The sequence below is a fragment of the Anolis carolinensis genome, chromosome 5 (genome assembly GCF_035594765.1).
Source record: "Anolis carolinensis isolate JA03-04 chromosome 5, rAnoCar3.1.pri, whole genome shotgun sequence".
In the NCBI taxonomy this organism is placed as follows: domain Eukaryota; kingdom Metazoa; phylum Chordata; class Lepidosauria; order Squamata; family Dactyloidae; genus Anolis; species Anolis carolinensis.
The window spans coordinates 135,712,929-135,740,762 of NC_085845.1; the positions used below are offsets into that span (position 1 = coordinate 135,712,929).

A 27,834-nucleotide genomic window follows, 5' to 3' on the forward strand; every position below is an offset into this window, starting at 1 on the left:
TGATGTTTCTCTACCTCATCTCCTTCCTGTGAGTCTCTCTTTGAACTTCCCCAGAATGATGCTAGATTAGAGTAGCATCTTGAGTCATTTTTCTACCTTGGAATGGAGTTACTATTTAAAAAAATTGTTTCTCTAAGACAGAGTTTCTCAAACTGTGCTCCTCCAGATGTTTTAGATTTCAGATGCCATAATTCCTAGCAGCTGGTAAGATGGCTGTGATTTCTGGGAGCTGAAATCCAAAACACCTGAAGGAGCATGGTTTGAGAAACACTGCTCTAAGACATTGGTGCCTTTGCTCCTTAATTTGGATCAATGCACTTGATCACAACAGAAATGCTGCCTAGTAAAGAGCTTATTGAAGCAAGTTAGCAGAGTGGAAGGTTGAGTAGACACTGGGATTAAGGGACATAAGAAGGAAGAGGTTAGGCATAAAAAGAAAGCACTAGAATGAGGAGTTGGACAAGAAATTCTAGCCAATATGAAGTTGATAACTTAAGCCCCTACTATACTGTTCTATATCTCAGGTTCTGATCCCTGATTATCTACTTTGTACCTGATTACAGTGTTCCCTCGCTACTTCGCGGTTCACTTTTCGCACCCTCGCTGTTTTGCAGGTTTTTAATAAACACTAAAATAATAGTATAAATCATAAAATAATATTATAAATCCCTTATATATCCCTCTTTCTACTTCCTTCCTAACGAGAAGCCTAAGGAAGGGAGAGAAAAGGAGGCTGAAGCAGCTTTGTTTTCGCTTCACAAGGCAGCAGCAGCAGCGGCTGGCGCGGGCATGTGCGTGCTTGAGAGGCAAGGAGGGGATAGAGACACTACTTGCAAACAACACAAATATAGCGTCCCTACTTCACGGATTTTTACTTTTCACGGGTGGTCCTGGAACAAAACCCCCGTGATAAGTGGGGGAACACTGTATACAAATACCCACTGCCAGATAATCTGGGATAAACAGATAATCTGGGATTGGATCCTGGGATATAGGGCAACATATAAGGGACCTTACTCTCAGGTATGTTGACATATAATCATTTTCTCAGATTGTGAGGGACTTCTCTTCGTTCCTTGTTCTCCAGGCACTATATACATGGCTAATAGTCTTAAACTAAATACTTTCACTTTTATTCATAGATGAGTACTGCAGATTTTATACTAATGCACTGGATTAAGAAAGATTAAGGAAGTATACTCACAGATAATGCCCTTCATATGCTGCTCTATGTATAGGAAGGTGCCCTGCTTTATTAGGCAAATTGCCACTTCCTCCATATTCCAACAACAAAGCTATACAATCTGGATTTCCACCTCCAGCTGCTTCAAAGAGTATTGATGATCCATCGTCAGCCATAGCATGCACATCACCACCTAGTGGGGGAATAACAAACCAGAAGAATTTTAAGTAAAGATTTGTTGTAAATGTAACTTCTTTCTTCCTCAATTTATTCATTTCCAATTTTAGAAAATTTCGGCCAGGCTTTGCAAGGCCATTAAATGCTAATCTACAAGGCCGTTAAATGCTATTCAAGGCAATCTATTGCAACATTCACAGCTGCCTCAAACAAGAGTTCTTTCTCCCAACCTGGACTTTCCACAGATATATAAACCCCACTTGCCTAGTTTCCAACAACCTCACACATATGAGGATGCCTGCTATAGATGTGAGCGAAACGTCAGGAGAGAATGCTTCTGGAACATGACCATACAGCCCGGAAAGATCACAGAAACCCAGTGATTCCAACCATGAAAGCCTTCAACAACACAGAATCAACTGTCTTTTCTACATGTCACGGATTGTCCAAAATTGCTATTTATTTTCCTGCTCACCAACTTGACATATATTGGGAATGGCTATGATGATACAGTGAAAAAAAAATGTCTACTGTATGTCCTTTGAGACAATATTTGATCTTGCCTCAAGACACTCAAATGAATGTACATAAATCACGCCAGCACTACAGTCTTAAACAAGTAAACTTCAAGGACTTGACCAAAGCCAGAAAACATCATAGCTGAATCTAGCTCTGCAGAGTGAATCAACCACTTTGTCTACATTGACTATTTTGTAGGACCCTTATGGATATTAAAGGCTTTTTACAGATATTGAAATAATTCTTGACTAGAGGGAGCAAGACTCACTTCATCAATTAACACTGAAAATTTCCAAGAACAAGACAAATATCTCAAAGATTCAAGAAGCGTGCCTGCTCCAATAAACTGTAGATACATGTCCAAAATCCGTTTTGAGGTATAATGATAGTAAGTATCAATCCTCCAGCTAGAGCTGGTGGCAGAGGAAGCTCAAAAAGTCCTTTGAGCACATATACAAAGAGACAGACAATCTCTCCGTAGCAAAAGGTGTTACCTGTTAAAAGCATTCACATGCTTGTCAACTCACCTTTGTGAATTAAATGCTCTAGCACATCACAGTGACCGAATTCAGCTGCCACTCCTAATGGAGTTACTCCGTATCCATCTCTCAAGTGAACGTTGGCACCATTCTTCAGAAGAAGAGCAACAATATCATTTCGACCCTGTTTTGCAGCTTCATGTATTGCTGACCAACGTTTTACACATGGCTGGTTGACTATGCAGTTGTGTTCGATCAGAGCAGAAGCCATTTCATGAGAGCCTTGTCTCACTGCTTAACGTTTTATGAGAGAAAAGAGTACATTTTAAGTGTGAATATTTTAAAAAGCCAATTATCAATTTGTAATGAAATCTTTCTACTATATGCATTACTACATGAAAGAATACGTAAGATAAATGAGCACCTGAGGCTATTTATTTACTAATTAAAATACAGTAAGGCTGGATTTACACTGCCAAATAATGAATTGAACTGAATTATACAGTGCTATGGCATCTTCTACACTGTCCTTATATCCCAGGATCTGATCCCAGATTATCTGTTTATCCCAGGTAATATGGTAGTAGAGACTCATATAATCCAGTTCAAAACAGATAACTTGGGATCAGATCCTGAGATATAAGGATAGTGTTGAAGGGGCCTAAATTGACCTAAATTGCATTATACAGCAGTGTAGATCCAGCCTAAAATTCCCATAATTGCAAAACTCACATCTGGTTGCTAGGTGATTCTATAGTTTATCCTGGAACTTCACACAGAGTTGTATTAGAGGACCTGGCAAATTCCTAGAGAGGACACCTTGTCTAGGAATCTCTGGGTCATCCAATATATTTTTAGGGTATGCTGGGACCAGAAGTCATGGTTTTTGTTTTTTTAAATAGTGTTGGGCTGTATTCAGTTTCAAGTAACTTCACTCCAGCTGAGAAATAATTTAATTTTTCCCATCCCAGAAATTAAAATATCTAACCCAGATCATAAGATTCCAATACAATAAAGTCAGTTTAAAGATAATGTATTAAAGTATTAAGATAATTTATTTTAAAAACAATTTAATTTAAAAATAATTTAAACATTCTAAAAACATATTATATAATTGAATAAGTGAAGAGTTAAATCATTTAAAAGCTTAAAATAGTCCAAAACACTGCATGTGCAGAGATTTGGATGAAATCATCAAGCCCAAAGGCTTTAATAAAGAATCAGATTTATTATCAAGTGAAAACAATGTTGGCAATGTTATATTAGGACACCAACTAAGAGGCTAGGACACGGGATCTTGAACAGCACATAGTCTTCTGTGCCTCCGAATAATGCACATTTTGATGCCTTAGAAACTGGGGGGTAAAAGCCAGCCTACTAAACTGTTCCCTTTTTATTCAACTGATTTGTACACGTGAGCTTTCAAAACAAGCACAAAGCAGTACAGGAACAAAAAGAAACAATTCAGAGTCACAGAAAATCAACATGAAGTGCAATTTAGCAGCAAATAACAGGCTGAGTATCAATAGCTCACGTGATCAGAGGTTTGCATGCTGGGCTTCCAGATTTCCTTTTAACAGTACAGTTTTAAACCTGCAAGAACTGACAATTAAAAAGGCCATTAATGAGTTTATTACCAATCAGAAGAGGTGTTTCTCCTTTTCTGTTAGTAGTATTGGGCCAGACCCCCTTGTCCAATAATGTCTTGACATTGGCCACATGGCCAGACTTGGCTGCTAATGTTAAGGGTGTCTCTCCATCACACGTTTTATATTCCCACATTGATTTATAAGAAGCTGGAAATAATTTTGAAAGGGAGAAACGAATTGTGTAAATATGTCAATATCACATGAAAAATTATATGGGGAGCCAAGAAAAAATGTACAATGCACACCAAGATTGTTTCATGAATTGACAACATTATCTAGCTTATCAATCACTCTTATAAGAACTGTAATTGCATACCTAATTAATTAATTAATTAATTAATAATCCATCTTTTTCACAAACAGAAATTAAGGTATCTCACACATAATTTAAAACTAGGTACACAAATTAAAGATTGGTACAGTTAAGCACCCATATACCGAAGTATCAGTACCTGTGTTTTTAAATAAACATATCAAACAAAATATGTCATCTCTAGGAATTTGCTAAGTCCACCATGTAATTCTATGACATACCTCTGCTAGGAGTTACTGGAGACTTAACCTGGAGGACCTAGAATATTCCTAAAGAGGATACATGTTTTGAATGTTGGCCTAAGACTCTGTGAGACCAGGGCTCAAATTTCTACTGTGCCAAAGAAACATCAATGTGATCTTGCCTTAAGTCACTCTCTCTGCCAAAAAGGAAGGCAGTGACAAACTTCCCACTCTCGTGAAATATCAATCCTAATGAATTCCCAGGTGGAACAACAGAACCCTGAAACTAACCAGGAAGGCAAACAGACAAAAAGAGTAACTTTGGTCAAAAGATCTACGAAGTCCAAACACTGCTTTCAGTCCAACCTACACACATCACTGGTAGAGATAGAGATAATTATGAAAACACACCCCTCTTTAGCTGTAGATGAATCTAGACAAAAATGAAGCTAAAACATTTTGGAAATACGCTCAAGTTTCTCGCAGGCACAAATGTTTAATACAGTACTTGCATGTTCTCCATCTTGGCCAAACATTATAATATTCTTGGCCAACTTACCATCTAATATTACTTCAAGTATTTGCTGAATTGGCTGGGCAGCGGCTTCATGTATAGGAAACCAACCTCTCTCATCAGCTTCATCCAAAGCATATTTGCATTTCACATATGTTTGAAGATCATACACTTGACCTAAATAAAAGATTAATAGACTTAAGTGATGGGGAAAAAAATCAATTTGTGATCAAGAGAAACCATTGTTGCCTTTCAATGGGAAAAAAGTATTGCAATGCCTTGAAGACAATGGTCGAAATCTTGTTCAGTATTTCCATAATGAAAGTAGAGTCTCACTTATCCAACATTTGCTTATCCAACTTTCTGGATTATCCAACGCAGTCTGCCTTTTAGTAGTCAGTGTTTTTGTAGTCCATGTTTTCAATACATTGTGATATTTTGGTGCCAAATTCGTAAATACAGTAATTACTACATAGCATTACTGCGAATTGAATTACTTTTTCTGTCAAATTTGTTGTATAACATGATGTTTTGGTGCTTAATTTGTAAAATCATAATCTAATTTGATGTTTAATAGGCCTTTCCTTAATCCCTCCTTATTATCCAACATATTTGCTTATCCAATGTTCTGCTGGCCCTTTAAATGTTGGATAAGTGAGACTCTACTGTATATACTAATGTTGCCGTGTATAGTGTGTCAATCCATAAATGGCTGTGTGACAGGAATATCAGGAACAGTCATTTCTGTAACCACTAATGTTATGAACATGTCTTAGTTGTAGTGAGCACCAGATAGCTAGCTATGGGGGGCATTATCTATACCAAATAAGAATTCTGCCCCCAAATTATTTTTTCTTCAGTCACCAAATTTCTAACATTGCAGAAAGTGACATGATGAAAATCTTATCACATGAGCCAGGCGAATCGTCCCCATTTGCCTGGCTTTGCTGCCGAACAGAGGGGCAGTGGGCCACACCACTCCCTTGCAGCAACGTTTCTCCCATCACACATAAGAAGCATTGCCCAAGTGGCGAGGATCCATGCTGGCTTCATTGGAGCCAGCCAACACAAGCAGACTCCTGTGTTGAGAGGGAAGCATCATACGACATTTCCAATCCAGTTGTAGCAGGTCCTCCGCCAGAAGTCCAGTGACATCATGGGATGGCCAGTATGCCCATCAGTCACTGGACTGGTGGGGAAGCATCCTAGGATGCTTCCCAAGCCCTGTCTGATGAGGTCCTTAGAACACTTCCATTTGTTTCCATTATAACTTTGTCTTCTTTTGATGCCTAATTTCAATTTCTAAGTGCTCAAGTGAAGTTTTAAGCTACTAAAATGCTAAAAGTTTAGAAACAGAAAGAAAATTATATGTAAATGGGGAGTAGAATGGGGGGCCTGTGGCGCAGGCTGGTGAGCAGCCTGCTGCAATAAATCACTCTGACCATGAGGTCATGAGTTCGAAGCCAGCCCGTGGTGGGGTGAGCACCCGTCAATTAAAAAATAAAAAATAGCCCCTGCTCGTTGCTGACCTACAACCCGAAATATAGTTGCATCTATCAAGTAGGAAATAAGGTACCACTTATAAAGTGGGGAGGCAAATTTAACTAATTTACGACGTTAGAATGAGGAAGTGCCGTCACAGTGGATGATGAAGCAGCTGCTCTCCCCTGTGGCCAGAATCAAACATCCCCTCAGGAGAAGGTTAAATTGCCTCTGCGTCTGTCTCGGATCTATGTGTATATGGGCATTGAATGTTTGCCCTATATGTATATAATGTGATCCGCCCTGAGTGCCCTTCGGGGTGAGAAGGGCGGAATATAAATACTGTAAATAAATAAATATTTGGGGAGAGCAACACCTTCATTCCCCATAATGACCCTTCTAGGCTGTGTGTGTATTAGACTCATGTGTGTAAATACACCCTTCCACAGGGACTGAGAAATTGCATGTTTTCAAACAATAAGAGTTATACCCCTAAAACTACACAACAGATTCTTGGTTATAAAACTTAGTTGGCATATTATTATTTTTCATAGATCGCAGCTCACTGTGTCAGATGGATCCATTGCATCCTCAGTAGGCAGGTTCAGAAACAGATGGAGAAAGGGAGGATATTGTTACAACAGTAGGATTAAAATGGGGAAAAAATACAAAATGTATAATTAATAATAAGGATTAAATGTGAGAAAGATAATCATCGTGATCATTCATGGGAACAACAATCAATATTAATACAATTGTCTTAACACTGATGTCTTTTAATAAAGGTACCTTCTCTTACGGCAGTTACAAGTTTCCTGTTTTGATCGCTGACTGGAACAAACCTATTGAAGGAGTGATAAAAAGGATATAAATAACACCCCACACCACTGTTATTATTTCATAAATATATCTGATGGCTCACTACCTAAACCTTGAGAATTGCAAGAATGCTTTTGATAGAAGTGATCATATGTCTATCCAATTTGGTCAACACAAAAAGTTGACACATACAAAGGCTACAATATTTGTCTGCAATAGAGCTTAAAATATCTCGTCATACAATTGTGATCCCCAAGAATAACTCCAAGGTGCCGTCTATATTCCAAACTCAAAGGGTAATGGTAGGCAAGAAGTATTCTTTGTAAATGTTGTATGGTTTTCAGAAATATTTACATGGCCTATTAGTTTAGGAAAGTTAGTGGAACCAACAAAAAACTGCCTTAGTAAGAACTGTGACTGATTTTATCTCTCTTTCAATTACTTTTATATGTTATTTTCAAAATATCAGTTTAAACAATACAAAAAAGGCAGATTACCTTCTGTACTGTGCATTATATCTTATGGACTATCAATCCTGCTGAAATACTACTACTAATAATAATATAGTCGTTTAATATAATATATTGTATGTATATATACTTGTAAACTGCCCTGAGTCCCCTTCGGGGTGAGAAGGGTGGGATATAAATGTCGCCAATAATAAATAAATAAATAAATAAATAAATACTAGGAATGGCATCTACAAGTGACTTGATATAGGGGATTCAGCTTCAAAGCAATATACTACAGGTATGAAAGAAATGGATTAAAATATTCCGGGATGTTAGCATCAGAGATTCTTAATTTAGCAGTAAGACTACTCTATACCTTGTTTCATGACTGGGCAAGGACGTTTGTTGATGTCTTTGACTTTCAAGAGACTCTTGGATGCTAAACTGAATGGCATAGTCAGTGAGGTGGTCTTCTTCAGAATCTTCACTCTCTTCCATTTCTCTGATATGGGTTAATCAACTATTTTCTAGCTGCAGAAACAAACAGAAAATCATATTTTCGTGCAAATTGTGCCAAAGAGAACTTAGACACATTAACAGTTGATTTCTAAAAGCATACTAGGATAAATGGTCACATATGAGTGGGCCTTAAATACCCTCAAGGCACCAGATCCTAACTGATCCTGGGGCTCATTTATATCTACCAAATAGTCCAGAGTTTTAGACAGGATGTTGGACAGCAATCCGGCTCCAACATAAACCAGCCACCTATACTTACCAAATATTCCCAGAAGCTATGGAGGTGTTCTGATGCTTTACCCCCTATCTCTGCAATGGCAATGCGGCATCTATACAGTCCTGCCTAGTTGCACAGGCATCTTTGCTGAGCGCAGGGAAAAGGGGATGGCACTGCCAGGCCATGTGGACAGCAGACTGGTTTATGTTGGAGCTGGTCTGCTGTCCACAGCTTGCTTAAAGCTCTGTGTTGCACCTCAGGTTAGCTTCACCTTGCTGTATACACCAAACTGCACACAGGTTGAAGTATTTTTAGTTGATTAGAAAATAGAAGATAAAAAGCAAAAGTAAAGTTCCAAAAGTTCATTGCAAAATAAAGCCTTAGAGAATAATTCCAGAAATCATGAGGAATAAACAAGGTCCCATTAGAGCATGACAAAGTCCCAAAAACATGAACACAATAGCTGCAAGATAATCCAGGAAAATGAGAGCTTGCCTCTTGGTTGAACGAGAGTTGCTTTGACAAAGGTTTGTCTCCAAACACATTGTTTTAATACCCTTTGCAAAGCATAAAAGCATTTCTCTGGCCTCTAACCTCCTTCTTATTTGCAATTCTCACTCCTCCGAACCCTGAATTCCAAACAGTCAGCTGGATCTAAGGAACCTGTTTCGTCAGGGTCAGCCTGCTCTTTAGTTTTCTGAGCCTCATTATCAGACTGAGAACTGTCCTCCTTTCCCAAGTCAATTTGCACCTGGCTGATTTCAGTATCATCAACATCATTCCTTGCTGTGGGAAAATGAACTTGCACTCTCTGTTCCTCATCTTCTACAACAGAGACATTTTGAACCTGATTGTGAACCTGAATCCCATCATCCTCATCAGAGTCAATCTGAGGTTCCAGCTGAGTTACAACACTCTGGAGCATTTCCTGACTTTCCTTAATATGAGGCTAAATAAGTTCACCCTGGTTATTCCATGTTAAGAAGACCCTGGGTATCATCTGGACATCCAGGAGTGACTTCTAGTATAGACAACCTCTTGAGAGCTAAGCTGGGACAGCCCTGGTTAGGATGGGAGACTGCCAATGAGTACCAGATACCATAACTATAATTCAGAGAAAGGAAGTGGCAAAACTACCTCTGGAGATTCTTTGTCTAAGGAAACCCTACGGAATTTGTCACAAGTCAACAAGCAACAAGAATACACACACACACACAGAGGGGTATAATAAAAAACAGAGTATCATAACTTTAGATTAGGAAACAGAGAAGAAAAGCACAGTGAGATTACAGGATGGATGCGCCCCATGTAAAGTCATATTTTTTGGGCCCCACGTTTCCCTCGAATCTGTACATTGCAGTCCAAGCAATTATCAAGACCTACAGAATCTCAGGCTACCAAATTGAACAACTTGTACAACAAAACTGACTAACCAATAAATTCTACTCACAATTGTTCGTCCTTCAGTTTCAAGAATCATGCAAAATTATCTGATAAATTCAAGATTTGAATTATCTAGTTCTGAAGGGTGGACCTATGCATATGTGAAGGGCCTTTTCTATCAAATAAAAACTTGTTCATAGTATCCCTTTCCTTTCTAGGGAAACCAACACATGACTTTGTTTGGGCCATCAGCTCTTGGCCACAGTTATTTCCACAAACAAATATAGCTTTTATGTGCTCATAAATCATTCCATTTTTAGTACTGAGAAACAAGGCTTAACATAGGTAATCAGACAGGATTTACAATGTCTTTTCTGCCCCCTTTCAGTAGGAGAGAAACATTTTAACATGAACATTTTTGAAAATTTCACTGCAGCCGGTTAGAATAGCTATAAATGGGTGGCAAAACGCAGAATATGCATTCCCAAACCTTTCATGCTGTACACAAATCTTAAACAAGATTAGGTGACATGAAATACAATCTTCAGGTTCAACAATTGTTCCAAGCAAAATCCTAATAGTGTTTTCAAATATTTGATAAGGGATACTTGAGCTTCTCCCTCATATTTAGTTTCTACATCTCGGGTAAGAATAACATAGGTTCAATTCTCTCTGAGAAACATGCAATATAAATACTGGGAATATGAACGTTCACCACAAATAAGGTGAGTTCATGACACAAACCATTCCCTAGTATTTTGGCACTATAGTTATTCTATTCCAAAGTAGAAACCTGTTTCCTAGCCTTAAGCTAAGTTTAAAAGAAAAACACATCCCCATGGATCCTGACTGAATTACTTTCAGCAACTGAACTACTACATCTCAATTGATACAGCATTATAGGTGCCAACCTATTAGTAGGTATGGGGCATCGTAAAGTCATGTTGTGAAGATGTACTCTACAAATCCTAGGCTCCATCAATGAACCTCTCATAACGTCAAATATGTTCTGATTTCTTTGAAGAACATATTCTTATTGATGTTCCTTGCCCAAAGATGTTAGTTCCAGACATCATTTAGGTTCAAAAACCTTTAACTAGGAATTGGCAATCCCACATGATTCAGCATTGATGCAAAAGAGACACTGGACATAAGGTAAATGATGCAAGAAACTAAATAGTTCACCTACACTTGTGAGACACCAAACTTCGTAATTAATTCCCACTTCTAGACTTCTGTTTACTTGATGTCAATCTACAATACTCTTTGATTATTTAGAAGATTGGAAGTAACCAATAATTAATATATTAGCAAACTGGCTTTCAGGGTTCTAGATCTACTCTCGATTGCTTTCTCCTATATTTAACACAAAAATATGCTCAAACTCTGAATGTAACCATAACCATCATTGATCTTAGACTAGCATTCAATGAATGTCATGCCCAAAAAATGCATTTGGAATTTTAAAAAAATTAGGATTCTCAACTAGAGAAATGAATAATATTTTTTAAAAAAGTTTAAAATTATTGATGCCCATGAAGAAATTTCCAATTGTATCAAATCTCTAAGGACTAATTGCCGTGAATACATCCTAATTCTCATTTTTTCAGTTTTGTATGTAATGCAAAAATAGCATTCCTCTGGCTCTACCTGATTCCCATTTTTAAAGGGTACTAGCTGTGCTCGGCCACGTGTTGCTGTGGCTTATGGGAATCTTTTGTTGGCCAAGTGGAATAGCAGTGAATAGCCTTGCAGCCTCAAAGCCTGCCTGTTTTCTTCTTATGAGAATCCTTGTTTGGTGAGCTGGAATACAATGGAATAGGCTTGCTGCTTGGAAGGCTGGGTACTTGCGTTCTGGGGGATTGTTTTTTTTGGCCAGCTTGAATTGCACTGAATAGCCTCGCAGCTTCAAAGCCTGGCTGCTTTCTACATAGGAGCATCCTTCGTTGGCCAGGTTGAATGGGATGGAGTAACCTCGTGGCTTCAAAGCTAGGGGGTTTTCTATCTAGGGGAAATCTTGGTTGGCCAGGTTGAACAGCACTGAATAGCCTTGCTACTTGCAAGCCTGGCCGCTTTCTACCTTGTGGAATTCTTGGTTGGCCGGGTTGAATAGCAATGAATAGTCTCAGTGAGGCAAGTATGAATGCTGCAATTAGCCACCTAAATTAGCATTTAATGTCCTCGCAGCTTCAAAGCCTGCCTGATTCCTGCCTGGGAGAATCTTTTGTTGGGAGGTGTTAGCAGGCCCTCGTTGTTTCCCTTCTGGAATTTCCTATTTTCAGAGTGTTGTTCTTTATTTACTGTCCTGATTTTAGATATTATATTGTTTTGTATTATTATATCACAGTAACTATTATATATTAGATTTATAATCTTCTATTATCTGCTTAGAACTGGATTATATGAGGACCCTTCTACACAACTGTATAAAATCCACACTGAACTGGATTACATGGCAGTCCTGTTCAAATCAGATACTGTGGATTAGCCCGCCTTGGCATTCTGGGTTATATAGGTATGTGGAAGGGCCTTGAGTCTACACTGCCATATAATCCAGTTCAAATCAGATAATCTGTATTTTATAGGCAGTGTGGAAGAGACCTGAGTGATGCCCTGAGCTCCATTGTTGCTGAGTGGGTTGCTAGGAGACGAAGTGGCCAGGGCCTACCCTTCTAACTGGCAGCACGGAGAAAAACAGTTCTTCCTCTTCTTCTAATTTGGACTTTATTTTTCTAGTTTTTTTTGTTTGAAAGACATATTTTGGGTGACTATGTCTTTTGTGGCCACCTTTGGTGTGATTTGGTCCAGTGTTTTTGTTCTTTATTCCATAGTAAAACACACATTACATTTATATATAATGTATCTACCTTGTAATATATCTACCTTGTATCTGTATCAAGGTCTAATACAGATTTCATTGAATTCCTATTCCCATAAAGACAAAACTTATCCTTTCAAGGAGATCAACATAAGGAAAAAGGAGGTGGCAAGAAGGGAAAGTGTTTAGTTTACTGAGCAGCTTATGTTTATTTTGGCTGAATGTAACGCTAACATAATATGACATGGCATTTTATTATAACTGTATTGTAGTATTTATAACTGTTTCAAATGGCCAAAAGATCTGTTCTCCAACTTTTAAATTCCAAGCTCTGGATTTGCTTTCCATCAGGGGAAAGTTATTAGACGCATATTGTTATTTCATAATACTTGTCTCTGTACAATTATTGAGACACATAAAGGCAATTGTAAACCTTCCGACAGTAAACCCATTTCAACTCTTCCAATATGCGGTTGAAAGAGCCAATATTCTGACATGTTTGCAGAGCTCGGACTCAGCTTCTTGCATGTTTTCCTCTGGCTTGTTGAAAGTGCAATTTGTTCTTTGCACATTCACATTTTGATCCCCTCCCTCCAGCAGAAGACACACAGATGACTCATCTCTTCTATCATATCCTTCACATACCCATAGAGAGACATCATCGGGGCTATCAACACTCCTTTGTCAAGGACAGGTAAATCGTCCAATGATATACACTTTTACCATGAACAGCATATTCCCTCACCTTCCTAACCACAGAAATACAACAGAAATAAATGGATACTGCTTCATTTCAGGTTCTAGGTGGTATTATAAAAAGCAAATACATTAAACAACATTATTTCGCATTGGTCTCCTAAAATGTAACACTTCAGAGTCCACAGATTTCAATGAGAGTAAATTTACCATAATTTTTTTTAAATACTCAAAGAAAATTACTGAGACTATATGCAAGCCGGACAAGTTTTTAATATAGCACAGATGAAATTGATTAAGCATAGCCAATGAGCACATAAGCAAATTAAACTGTTTTCATCATCAAAGGAAAAAACTTACAGGTTATTTGCAGCCACACTATCTATTAGTAATTACAATCTATATTTGGATTTACACCTTACGTAGCATTCCTAGTTTCAAGCCATTGCCATTAGATTAATTGACAAGACACAGATAAGGAAGATTCTCACCTTTTCCAAATCTTGCTATTGTTTTATTGGGTCCTGAATTTCAAACATGCAGGCATGGGCCTAGTAAGGGACACAGGTCATGTGGCATTTCTAAAATTAGCAACACAGTTGGTAGTTAAATTAAAGTCTGACCTTATACAACTGAAACACAAGCAGCCTGCAGGAAAGTATGACACTGTTGCTCTAAAGCCTTGTCAAAAGTAACCTGAGGTCCGAATGGTCGTAGCCTCCGCCAATTGGCTCTTTAAGAAAGGTAATGGTTTATGAGCTTATTTTACATTTCTAATTCAAATCCCGGGAGCGGCTTGAGCACCCACTGTTAACTCCAGTTCCTGCCAATCTAGCAGTTCGAAAACATGCAAATGTGAGTAGATCAATAGGTACTGCTCTGGCGGGAAGGTAACGGCGCTCCATCCAGTCATGCTGACCACATGACCTTGGAGGTGTCCACGGACAACGCCGGCTCTTCGGCTTAGAAATGGAGATGAGCACCAACCCCCAGAGTCGGACATGACTGGACTTAACGTCAGAGGGAAACCTCTAATTCTAATTTGACTTGTAACATTTCTCATTAATATGACAGAAAGGCTTCCCATAGCTAGATTCCAAATACCATTTCGTGTGCTTTGATGGATGGAAGCTACTTGAATCCATGGCGCTTGACCCATGAAATGACTTAGACATATTTCAATCTAACATGATTTTAATGCACATCATAATAAGACTTTACTTATAACCCACCCTATCTCCCAGAAGGGTCTCAGGGCGGTTTACAACAAAGATACAGACATACTATACACAACAATATAAAAACACATTATTACACAAAAATTAAATTTACATTACAATAACAATCAGTAAAATCACAGCAGCTTCCAATTGGGGTCAATAATGTCCTAGGTAACATAGACCATGATCAGTTCCTTCAAGACTGGATAAAACACTAGTATTCTAGCAGCATGTTGGGTTCATTGTAGGGTTTTCGAACCTCAAGTCCTGGCCCACTTTCATTGGTCCTCAGGATGAGAGTACAATAGAGTCTCACTTATCCAACACTCACTTATCCAACGTTCTGGATTATCCAACGCATTTTTGTAGTCAATGTTTTCAATATATCGTGATATTTTGGTGCTAAATTCATAAATACAGTAATTACTACGTAGCATTACTGCATATTGAACTACTTTTTCTGCCAGATTTGTTGTCTAACATGATGTTTTGGTGCTTAATTTGTAAAATCATAGCCTAATTTGATGTTTAATAGGCTTTTCCTTAATGCCTCCTTATTATCCAACATATTCGCTTATCCAACATTCTGCCGGCCCGTTTATGTTGGATAAGTGAGACTCTACTGTACTATCATGAAAGACATATACAGTATGTTGGGGATTGTGGATGATAGGTAGAAGCTCTTATGTATGCTCATGAACCCAGAGTCACCCTGCAGAATGATGCACCACTCAGCTTTGCAGAACAAATAACACAGGAACTTTTACTAAGTCCAAGAGATCAACAGAACAATGGTATTTACAATAGTCCTTCTGATTGCTTATAGAAATCAGCAGTCATAAGCAGTCCCTTCTTAGTCCATAAATCTGCTTCAGTGAAGATCAGCATCGAACAAGGCCTCAGAAATAGTCAGGCCTCTCTGAGTACACAGCCATCTTCTTTCCAGCCAGTACTCAGTAGACTCTCTCACACACGTACAGAGAAACCTGTTCAAATCGGTTCTCCAGCAGCAGGACAGCAACAGTTGCAAACCGATTCCCAGGTCCTTGCAAACTCAGCCAATAGGCTTCATGCATTTGACTTTCCAGTTAATGCACATATAGTATATTGCAAACCATGACTCAGTAGACTCTCAGTTAACAGACATCCATGAGGATTGGTAGATGCCAAATAAATTGGGGTGTGCACAACAGCTTCGTTTGTCATGACAAAATTTGCACGACCCCTGTTTTGTTTCTAAAGTGTTTAGAAAAAGTCATTAGGGGCCCGTATCAGATCTATTACGGAGTTCTGAAAAAATCATTAGTTTTTTTGTTGTATTATTCATCCATTCGCACCAACGGTGATGCTAAAAGGCTCCTCCCTCCCTTTATTTTAAGGCTATCACAATGAAACTTGCTACAATTGTAGCACACACTCAAGACCCCCCAAGTTTGAGAACATTTAGCTCATCAACTGATTTTTAGGATACATGAGCTATCCCTTCAAATTTCTTTACAATGACACAACATAACCAGGGCACCCCCCAAGTTTCGGAAAGATTTGCACATCCACTGATTTTTAGGGAATTTTTAAAGTTTTGCTCAACATATATATACACACACACATATATATATATATATATATATATATATATATATTAAAAAAACAAAGGAAATACCCTCAAGGAGACTTAGGACAGTTACAGAGTTCTTTAAAAAACTGTGTAACTGGATGTTTTCATTTGTTTGTATGGGGGGGGGGGGGAGCGCAGCACGGTCTTATTAGATCCAGTTGTAAATATGGATCTAATAAAACTCTTATGACTTACAATCATCCTATGATTTTTTGCACAGCCCTGCAAATAAATGTACAGTAGAGTTTCACTTATCTAAGCCCCGCTTATCCAAGCTTCTGGATTATCCAAGCCATTTTTGTAGTCAATGTTTTCAATATATCATGATATTTTGGTGCTAAATTCATAAATACAGTAATTACAACATAACAATACTGCGTATTGAACTACTTTTTCTGTCAAATTTGTTGTATAACACGATGTTTTGGTGCTTAATTTGTAAAATCATTACCTAATTTGATGTTTAATAGGCTTTTCCTTAATCCCTCCTTATTATCCAAGATATTCGCTTATCCAAACTTTTGCCGGCCCGTTTAGCTTGGATAAGTGAGACTCTACTGTAGCTTCTGGTTGCTTGAGCGTTCCTATTAAAATTGGCTGAACTAATGCGAGACCCCACACTATATTGTTGTCAAATACCTGACTCTAAAAGGTTGTCCCGATTGGTGATGATAAATGAAAGCTCTTACGTGTGCCCGTGATCCAGAGTCACCTGCAGAACAATAACATGCCACTCAGGTTTGCAGAACAAACATGTAGGAACTTTACTTATTCCAAAAGATCAAAAATAGTGATATTGACAATGGTACCTCTGATCATTTACAGAAGTCCACAATCATCAATAGTTATTTTTCAGTCCACAAATCTGCTTCAGAGAAGAATACAGTCTTGGTTCTTCTCCCTCTTTTCTCAGCAGCAAACAGGCCTCAAAAAAAGCAAGGCCTCTCTGAGTATACCGCTCTCTTCTTTTAGCAGTACTCAGTCAGCAATGAAAACTTGACCAAACTGGTTCTGCAGCAGGAGAACAGAAACAGTATCAAATCAATTCCCAGGTCTTTCCAGTCTCAGCCAATCGGCTTCATGCACTTTATTTTCCAGTTAACATACACAGCACAGTGCCTTTGCAAACCATGACCAAGGTGACCCACATAATCCATGGCTTCATAGGAACCAACAAGGAAGCCTCCTTTCAACAAAAAAGAGGAAACCATGATAATGAACAAAATCTGGCTACCAGTTTAAAATAAAAACTCTAAAATCAGGACAATAAATAAAGAACAACGCTCAGAAAACAGGGGAATTCCAGACAGGAAACAATCAGGGCCAGCTAACACCTCCCAACAAAGGATTCCTCCAGACAGGACCTTGAAGCTGAAAGGCTTAATTCAATGCTAATCAAGGAGGCCAGTTGCAACATTCACACTTTCCTCCAACAGACAAGAGTTCTTTCTCCCAGGCTGGACATTCCACAGATATATCAACCCCACTTGACTAGTTTCCAACAGACCTCACAACCTCTGCGGATGCTTGCCATATGCAGGCAAAACGTCAGGAGAGAATGCTTCTGGAACATGGCCATACGGCCCGGAAAGCTCACAGCAACCCAAAACTACTCTTGCTTCTCAAAGCAGAATTCTAATTTATTTTTGATCAAGAAAATATTTTATTTTATTTCCTTTATTACGGTGAAGGTAATTAAAAAAAATATTATTCCTGATTGTTTGCAATTGCTGCGCATCACTCGGTTCACAATCATTGCGCCTTTAAATATTTTAGACTTCAATTCCCAGAATTCCTGACGGTTGGCCAACGTGGCTTGGGCTTCTGGGAGTTGGAGTCCAAAGGTCTTCAAGAACCCCTACCTCGAAGGCTTGATTGCATGACCTGTAGAGAAAAAGGCTCCTCCTACTCACTTCTGATTCGCGGCGTCCAAGTCTATCCTCGAATGACGCTGTCTGAGAGCGCTTGTACGCATGCGCACCTGGAAGAACAAATCCATTTTTCCGGGGCGCTTGGTTCGCCGGAGCCACAGTGAGAGTACTGCGCATGCGCACTCTGTTGCCCTTAACCCTTGTCCTCTACTTGTAAGCGCTCGTATTGCTGTCCCTTTCACTTCTGCGCAGGCGCAGTAGCTGCGTGTGATGACTGATGCTTGAGGTTGATTGGCGTTAGTCCCAGGGAGAGTTGCTATGGCTGGGCTCCTAAAGAAGGTGAGAGGGAGGCGACCTGGTTTCTCTATCGATATGGTGGCGATGTCTTTATTGTTGTGTCTTCATTCGGTTTATTTGGAAGTGGGGTTGGCTTTGGCTTCCTCAGAGGCTGAGAGAGTGTGACAAGCCAAAGGCCTCTATAGAATAAATGCAGTTTGACAACCCTTTAACTACCTTTAAATGCTGGGATTTCTGGTTTGGTGAGGTACTAGGACTCTTTGGCACAGAAGGCTAGAGTCCTTGTAAAACCACAACTCCCACGATTCCATAGCATTGCATGTTGCACTGGCATGCTGTGGAAGAAGGGAAGTTCAAAGTTTTCAATTGGGCTGTTTACAGATTGAAGCACTCTTCCTGCCCTCTCTCTAGATTATTTGGTCATTTTAGCCCTCTCAAAAGGGGATTTATCCGTATATATACAAGTCAAAGTGTGCCTGCCTGTCTGCCTGCACCACAAAGGCTGTTGCTAGGTGAAGTGGCCCCTCTGATGTCACTGGGTTGGTGGTTATTTGGTCAAATGGCCCTCCATGATGTCACTGGGAAATAAAGGTGTGCAGGTCTGATTTACAACGTAATTGATAGAATTTTTGATGGAAGGAGAGCTTGGCTGGAAATCTGTTACGTTTGAGTGAATGCAAATAACTACACTGTAAATATGTGAACTCCGCCTGCCGTTATTAAATTGCTCTTAAATTGGAACAAATTCTGAAAGGGATTGATATTATACTTCTGAAAAGAACTTAAAACCAAATTAAGTGGTTATAGGCAGAAAATTAGAATTAATATTACTATAATGAACATTTAAACAAAACGTGGAAAGGGGAAATCAGTGTCATCTCTGATACTTGCAAGGAGGTAGAAAGTGTTTTACAACATGCCATAAAATATTCAAAAATGATGAGAATGGACAAAGATGACTTGGAAATTGTTTGCAACTGCTGCATAGCATCACTATCTGAGATCTTCAATCAGATGTTGAATCCGAAGTAATATGTGATACAGTAGAGTCTCACTTATCCAACACTCGCTTATCCAACGTTCTGGATTATCCAACGTATTTTTGTAGTCAATGTTTTCAATACATCGTGATATTTTAGTGTTAAATTTGTAAATACAGTAATTACTACATAGCATTACTGCGTATTGAACTACTTTTTCTGTCAAATTTGTTGTATAACATGATGTTTTGGTGCTTCATTTGTAAAATCATAACCTAATTTGATGTTTAATATGCTTCTCCTTAATCTCTCCTTATTATCCAACATATTCGCTTATCCAACATTCTGCCGGCCCGTTTATGTTGGATAAGTGAGACTCTACTGTAATATGTACACACACACGTCTGCCTTTAACACTAGTACATGACACGCATGCTTTAATAAATCTGTTATTGAGGTGCACCAGACCATTGTGTTTTTCCTTCATGATCAAAGCCCCTTCCACAGTATTTTCTGTTCAAGTCTAGTTTAGCTCTTGTGACTACTACATGATGTGTTATCTGCTTTAAAATATATTTTTCGCAAAGTCTCTCAAATACAGCTTCCTTGCATGGAAGGGACAGAGAGGAAGATGGAATTGTATTTTCCCATGAATCCTGATATACAACATAGTCCAGTGTTTCTCAACCTGTGGGTCCCCACAGGTTTTGGCCTACAATTCCCAGAAATCCCAGCCAGTTTACTAGCTGTTAAGATTTCTGGGAGCTGAAAGCCAAAACATCTGGGGACTCACAGGTTGACAACCACTGACCTACTTGTTTGCAGACATTTTCATTTTTCCTATCCCCAATATTTTTTTGGAAATTGGTGTTTTGGGCTCTCTCCTGTTACCTGTGCACTCATTGCCTATGAAGAAGGCTTTTGTACACATGCTGTTGTACACTCATAGAAATTGTTTGGTTTTTCAGTTTGTGAACTTCCTTGGGTTTCGATCCTGAGATAAAAGTGGAATACAAATAAATATGATGATGATGAAGTTAAACCCACTGGCTATTCAGAATATAATCAGTGTAATTGTGTATTTTTTACTTTGCAGACCACTGGACTTGTGGGACTAGCTGTTTGTGAAACTCCTCATGATGTAAGTATAAGATATTTACTTCCTGAAATGGATATAAACACAAAAACAAACATTTGGTCTTTCTAATATAATGTCTGTGAAACTGTACACGATGGTCCTAGAAGTTAGTAATCTGCCAAAAACCTGAACATTTTAAATCCTTGTGGAAAACAAAATGGCTTTCGGAAGCTGCATGTTCCTTTGTGCATCACACTTTGCCTACACCTTCATTAATGGTGTTACCTCTGAAGAAAGCAGTGAACTTTATTTTATACTTAGTGCAGGGAATAGACTGTTAATTTTAAATTATTGTTTAATTAGTACCATGTGATCTTTTCAGCGTCTCAGGATACTCTACACAAAAATTCTTGCTGCTCTGGACACAATCCCCAGAGAAGCAGCATATAGGAAATATACAGAGAAAATTGTGAATGAGCGGTTCGATATGGTGAAAGCAGTAAGTACATCACATGTTTTTAGCATCTCAAATTACATGATAGAAAAAATGTAATAATGCCTTATTTCATGTGTTTCTAAGCTTATTAAATTGTGCTTCTTCATTATGTTTTACATTAAAATATTTCCACTAAGTAAATTATCTATTTTTGATGAGGAATGATATACTTTTCCAGTTATTTTTTATGAACACATACATGTCTTGTGGGTGTCTTCTAAGTATCTCAGACTGGATTTAACATATAATTACTCTGAGCTTCATTTAGAACTATCCAAGAAGTATATTTTCTCGTAAAAATGAGTTTAAAAGTATGTAACATATATTGAACACACAAATGTGTAACATTGAAAAGTACAAGTCAAATACCAGAACCAAAGAAGTGTTCAGAACTCACTTGTTGTTAGTTTCAGGTAATTTAGTCTTCAGTGGTAGGTGATTTTTTTAGTCTTCTGTAGAGTTCAATCTATGAATAAACGTATTCTGTTATTTGAGATATAGAGCTTTAACTTAGTCACAGGTATGATCAATAGGCTGACTTGGCTGCAATAATCACTTTTTTTTGGTCTTTCAACCTTCTTAAAATGTATTACTATCTGTGAAATGGAACACAGAAAATACACTTCTGGGTAATTTTCATTCCAAAAAGAATTAAGACTATATTACTTATATACATTGTGAAAGAAATCAAGTTCATTAATTTGATTTTAAATTTACAGGAGCCGAATGTGGAAACATTGGAAAACAAAATCAACTGTGGGCAGATAGAAGAAGTGATTTTGCAGGTAAAATGGTACTGTATTAAGCAAAGATCACATTATTTCTCTGACTACAGCAGATGTGGTTTGTAGTTTTTTTTTATTCTCAATAATCAAGAAATATTTTAAATATAGAAACACATTACATCACAATGAGCACTCCCAGTTAGGTTTTACTTTGGCTGGCTCTATACTGCCCTATATCCCAGGATCTGATCCCATATAGCCTGCTTTGAACTGCATTATATGAGTCTACACTGCCAGATAATCTGGGTTAAGAAGATAATATGGGATCGGATCCTGGGATATAAGGCAATGTAGATCCAGCTGAAGATATAATGAGTAAAAATCAACATTGTAGGATTCTTGTTCTAGCCCACTATAGTTAGCAGACTGTTCTAAATAATAGGTGCATACTTGGATGCACAACATTCTGATACATTGGGACAGTTCATACATTTGAGACATAGATATTTACTATTTATACCATGGTCTACAATTGAAAATTTAGTCAGGAGCAATATTAACTAAAATCTGCATCTTGATGTACATTTATACACAGAATATCTTTAAAGTTATGTGAGTTCTCAAACTTAACAAAATGTATATTGACTAATAAGGTCATAGCATGGAAAGTATTTTAAAGTTACATTTGTCCACAGGCTGAAAGTGAACTCACTTTAGCCAGGAAGATGGCACAGTGGCGACCATGGGAGCCTTTGATTGAAGAGCCTCCAGCGGATCAGTGGAAATGGCCAATATAGTGGCCACTATTTGTAGATATTTCAATAAATGTATGCAGTACCTCTTAAATGTTTCTTCTCCTATTTTTAATAATTAAATTACTTTAAAGTTATCACATTTGAATGGGCATCAGCAGTTTTTCTGCTCTAAACTTAAATTCTGTGGATTCTGGCATTTGGAGAAACCCACATAATCATAACTGAGATATTTCTTACTGCATCACGATCCAAATGTGGGTGTGTGCATTGATTACAAGCCCATATCCCTGAGAAGAGGTGGGCTTAAACGAGACTATGGGAGGGATACATAGGCCTCCCATCACATCAACTACCTTGCTAAAGCATTTGCTCATTCAGATGGAAGGATAGAAAAACCAGGTCTTTTATGTCCCTCCATATATTAGGTCTGTTTGTTTCTGCAACATGCTGTCATTTATAATTTTAGTATGCATATTTAATACAGGAGTCCTCAAACTATTTAAGCAAAGGGCCAGTTCACAGTTGCCCAGACTGTTAGAGGACCAGACTATAGTTAAAAAAATAACATGAACAAATTCCTATGCACACTGCACATATCGTATTTGTAGTGTAAAAAACTTGGAAGAACAATATTTAAAATGAAGAACAATTTTAACCAGCATAAACTTACCAGTATTTCAATGGGAAGTGTCGGCCTGCTTTTGGCTAATGTGATAATCAAGTTAATTAGGATTGTTGTTGTGTCCCTTTAAGTCATTTCGGACTTAGGGCGACCCTAAGTCTAAAGTTTAGGGTGGGGGCCAAGTAAATGACCTTGGAGGCCTTAGTTTGGGGACCACTGATTTAATATTTGCATTGGTAGCAGTGGACTTTCTTATATGGGTGACTGCCTTTCCCAGAAGAGGTACTTTTTAAATTCTGTATTTCTGCTGCAAGAAATAGTATGTTTCTATCCATATTGAGCAAACAAGGCTGCCTGCCTGCTTGAATATAATTTTCACAGAGAGAGATTCTGTTCCTTTGTATTCCAGCTTAGGCGGCATGGGAAACGTTCATTTTCTTTTTAAAAAAATGCCAACAGTTTTCCAAAACAAATTAAAAAACAATAGGAAAAGAACTGGCATTGACTTCTGATTTTCTTGATGATGGTTATACATCTTACTATATAATTGCATCTCCAGATATGACACTATTAATATACTTCTACTTTACCAATCCTATAAATCAAGCCTACAGTTAGCATGTTTTTTCTCATGTTTTGTGGAAAGGGTTGTTTTCAACCTGAAAACAGCACAGCCTCACAATTTGTAGCTGAGGATTCCCTATTATTCCCCCGTCAACTGAAGGAGTACCCAAGTGTGCTGGGGCATTTGGAAAAACTAGCACCAGAAGCCTGTAAGCCATGCAACAACCTTGCTGAAATATTAAGTTTTGGACTGCTGAAGTATTTGCAGAGCTCATTGCTATAAAAATACTTATCATAATACTATAATTTTAAGTTGTCTTGCAATGCTTTAAGTTGTGAGCTGCTTTGACCAGTCCCTCCTCCAGGAAATAATGCCCGACTGTTCACTGGAGGGAAGGATACTAGAGGCAAAGTATTGTGGCCACATCATGAGAAGACAGGAAAGCTTGGAAAAGAACATGACGCTGGGGAAAATGGAAGGAAAAAGGAAGAGAGGCCGACCAAGGGCAAGATGGATGGACGGTATCCTTGAAGTGACTGGCATGAACTTGAAGGAACTGGGGGTGGCGACGGCCGACAGGGAGCTCTGGCGTGGACTGGTCCATGAGGTCACGAAGAGTCGGAAACAACTGTGGATGAAGAAGAAGCTTTGAGTCTCTATGAAGAGAAAAAGCAGGATATAAATAAACATAATAATACTTTGAACCACTGACACTAAACTATTATCATATACATTTCTGTATAACCTCACCTAATGTGTAAGGAAAGGGCAGACTTTGTGGCCAGAAGGAAGGATTGGATAAGTTGAGAGTCATACTGTAGAAGGGAAAGCACATCAGAGGGCAGTCGGGCCAACCTTCCTCACTGCTGCTGCCACCACCATTTTTCCATCCGGACATTTGCTGCAATTGAAAAAGTAGAGGTGGTTAGTGCTTTTAGGCTGTAGAACAGACCAAGCTCTTGCCTTTTGCCACTCAGAGATGGTGATGGTTTCCTTTTTGATGAGAGTTAAGGTACAGTACTTAACAATACATTGATCTCTGGTTATGTCGACCCAAGTCTTTTGTGTCAATTTTCAGTGTCAAATTTCTAGACTTGAATATATACAATACATACAACACCATATGCATTTGCTTGAATCTGCAATTACTGTATTATAGTTCTCTGGTGCTTCTTTTACGAGAAAAGCCACAAGAGGGCATTATGCAAAACTGTGTGGGAAGCATTGTGCTGGAGTCTGCTAGCTGAAGATGGGAACCTAATACTGAACAGAAATGGAGATCAATGCTGAACAAATGTTTTTCTAAGCAACATCAAATTTTTTAAAGAAACTTGCAATTGAACTTTTTTGTAAAAATTAGGATTTTTAATTTTCCTGTTGAAATCAGCATTATTTTCCCTTTTTTAAAAGGTTTGTGTGCAGTCTTTTAATATATTTGTTCTTAATATTTCTATCCGAACTATTTAATTAGTTTTAAATGCTTTACTTTTATGCTTTTATGGAAACTTGTATAAATTTAATCTGTATTTTTTAAAAATGTTAACTGTCTTGAGTTTCATTACTGAGAAAAAGATGGGATATATAAGAACACAACTTTACTGGAAAGGTAATTTCTTGTCATATTTTCTATCAATAACTTATATTATCTTGTCCAAGCTTTCCTATATTCTCATGTGGCTAGAGTACTGCATCTTTGCCTCTAATATACTTCCCTTCAGTAAGCAGTCGAGCATTATTTCCTGGAGTATGGACTGGTTGGATCTTCTTGTGGTCCAAGGCACTCTCAGAATTTTCCTCCAACACCACAGTTCAAAAGCATCTACCTTCCATCGCTCAGCCTTTCTTATGGTCCAGCTCTCACATCCATAGGTTATTACGAGGAATACTATTGCTTTAACTATCCAGACCTTTGTTGCCAGTGTGATGACTATTCTTCACTATTCTATCAAGATTGGTCATTGCTCTCCTCCCAAAAAGTAAATGTCTTCTAATTTCCTGGCTGCAGTCTGCATCTATAGTAATCATTGCACCTAGAAATGAAAAGTCTGTCACTGCCTCTACGTTGTCTCCCTCTATTTGCCAGTTATCAATCAATCTGGTTGCCATAGTCTTAGGGTTTTTTATGTTTAACTGCAACCCAGCTTTTGCACTTTCTTCTTTCATTTTGGCTGTAAGGCTCCTCAGCTCCTCCTCGCTTTCAGCCATCAGTGGTATCATCTGCATATCTAAGGTTGTTCATGTTTCTTCCAGCATAATAACTTGAATAATATCAGAATGCTTTAAACATGTGCTGAGAATGGAATAAATGAAAGTGAGAATGGAACTAGTCATATATATTAATGGAGCCCCCAGATGGCGTAGTGGACTAAGTGACTTGAAGGTTGGGTTGCTGACCTGAAAGCTGCCAGGTTCGAATCCCACCTGGGGAGAGTGTGGATGAGCTCAGGCACATGGATCAGTGCCAGGAAACTTGTTTATCCCCATTGATATGCTGGCTTGCTTGTATGTAGTCATCTTTGAAAGTGTAGGAAGTCATTAAGGTCTTCTTGCAACATGTAGAGGTTTTCTTGGAAAACCTGGTTGCATGTGCTATTTCTCTATACTGAGTGGGCATATGATGTAGGCCTGGACATTGTAGATTGATCATATAAATTATGATAGCCCCATGTACAATCCAGTCCCAATGATGGGTGATGAATTGTACATTTAGAATCGGAGTAGTGGATTAAAGCCTTGTAACTTGAAGGTTGGGTTGCTGACCTGAAGGCTGCCAGGTTCGAATCCCACCCGGGGAGAGCGCGGATGAGCTCCCTCTATCAGCTCCAGCCCCATGCGGGGACATGAGAGAAGCCTCCCACAAGGATGGTAAAAACATCAAAACATCCGGGCATCCCCTGGGCAACGTCCTTGCAGACGGCCAATTCTCTCACTCCAGAAGCAACTCCGGTTGCTCCTGACACGATATATATATATATATATGTGTGTGTGTGTGTGTGTGTGTGTGTGTGTTTATTTTATAAATTATGTGCATATAATACACATACACATACTTTATTGTAATTCCACAATTGAAGGGAGATGTTGACAAGTTGGAAGGTGTCCAGAGGAGGGTGATGAAAATGATCAAGGGTCTGGAGAACAAGACCTGTGAGGAGTGGCTTGAAGAGCTGGGCATATTTAGCCTGCAGAAAAGAAGGCTGGGAGGAGACATGATGGCCATGTACAAATATGTTAGGGGAAGTCATAGGGAGGAGGAAGCAGGCTTGTTTTCTGCTGCCCTGGAAACTAAGATGCGGAACAGTGGCTTAAACTACAGGAAAGGAGATTCCACCTGTACATTAGGAAGAACTTCCTAACTATGAGAGCTGTTCAGCAGTGGAACTCTCTGCCCTGGAGTGTGGTGGAGGCTCCTTTGGAGGCTTTTAAACAGAGGCTGTATGGCCATCTGTCAGGGTTCTTTGAATGCAATTCTCCTGCTTCTTGGCAGGAGGTTGGATTGGATGGCTCACGAGGTCTCTTCCTACTTGATGATTCTATGATCTTCCAAAACTACAACTCCCATGATTATTCCATAGCATTGGGTCATGGCAGTTCAAGTGGTACCAAACTGCATTAATGCTACCGCGTAGTCAACTTGTGTCCCTTGTATAAAATGGCAAAAATCAAAGTTTGATGGATTAAAAAAAATTTCAAGGCATGTGGGTGGCTGAATCCATAGCTAAGGAAACATAAACTGGAAATGGAAGACAGAAATAATAAAAATAGAAAGCTATAGAAATGTCAAAGAGCTATTCAGAGAAGACCGTTTGAAAATGCAATATAATGCAAAGCTACATATGAGGCTTCCTTTCCCTATGATCTTCTGCAACATATCTGATCACACTATGTTGTGAACGGATGGGTCCAGTCTCGCGAGACTTCACTGTATGCTGGTTGCTACGGTTACAGAGACGCTTGTTCTTCTCGGTGGAGCTGAAGAAGGGATAAAGAGTCGCTGCGAGGCGTCCATGGATTCAAGCCGGTAAGGTAAAGCATTTTACCCTTTTATTTTCGAGAGGGGAGGTTATTACTATTTTGCCAAGGCGGGGAAGAGAGGCAACCGAGGCAGAGAGGGCATGGAATGGCGAGAAGACGGTAGTTGCAGTCCTTGTTTGAATTCCCGACTACAGTTCCCAGCGTGCTTTGCGCGGCAGCGTCCTTGAAGAGCC

The 27,834-nt window shown here is 38.7% G+C and overlaps 3 protein-coding genes across 9 annotated transcripts in view; 2 read left to right on the forward strand and 1 right to left on the reverse strand.

Moving 5' to 3' along the window:
• Positions 1 to 17,939, reverse strand: part of asb15 (ankyrin repeat and SOCS box containing 15) — a 388,284-nt gene extending 370,345 nt beyond the window's left edge. Inside the window, exons 1-7 of one of the 6 annotated variants that reach the window (XM_062982329.1) lie at positions 17,745 to 17,939; positions 8,146 to 8,300; positions 7,288 to 7,340; positions 5,062 to 5,193; positions 3,996 to 4,154; positions 2,407 to 2,652; positions 1,205 to 1,376 (exon numbers count right to left, since the gene is read on the reverse strand). In XM_062982329.1, the coding sequence (XP_062838399.1) occupies positions 1,205 to 1,376; positions 2,407 to 2,652; positions 3,996 to 4,154; positions 5,062 to 5,193; positions 7,288 to 7,340; positions 8,146 to 8,267 (884 nt within the window). In that variant the 5' untranslated portion in view covers positions 8,268 to 8,300; positions 17,745 to 17,939. Of the gene's footprint in view, positions 1 to 1,204; positions 1,377 to 2,406; positions 2,653 to 3,995; positions 4,155 to 5,061; positions 5,194 to 7,287; positions 7,341 to 8,145; positions 8,301 to 9,955; positions 10,078 to 13,893; positions 15,774 to 17,744 lie in introns of those variants that run through there. The other 5 variants (XM_062982328.1, XM_062982330.1, XM_062982332.1 and 2 more) reach the window with 5 other exon arrangements.
• Positions 17,940 to 18,266: 327 nt separating this feature from the next.
• Positions 18,267 to 22,530, forward strand: ndufa5 (NADH:ubiquinone oxidoreductase subunit A5). Its single transcript, XM_003221307.3, has 5 exons — positions 18,267 to 18,447; positions 20,482 to 20,526; positions 20,846 to 20,962; positions 21,679 to 21,744; positions 22,380 to 22,530. Exons 1-5 carry the CDS (start codon positions 18,427 to 18,429, stop codon positions 22,479 to 22,481), a joined length of 351 nt encoding a protein of 116 aa, XP_003221355.1. The 5' UTR covers positions 18,267 to 18,426; the 3' UTR covers positions 22,482 to 22,530.
• Positions 22,531 to 26,648: 4,118 nt separating this feature from the next.
• Positions 26,649 to 27,834, forward strand: part of iqub (IQ motif and ubiquitin domain containing) — a 47,314-nt gene continuing 46,128 nt past the window's right edge. The window contains exon 1 of one of the 2 annotated variants that reach the window (XM_008111237.3): positions 26,649 to 27,652. The gene's annotated coding sequence lies outside the window, so the exon portion shown is untranslated. The remainder of the gene's footprint in view (positions 27,653 to 27,834) is intronic. The other variant, XM_003221325.4, reaches the window with a different exon arrangement.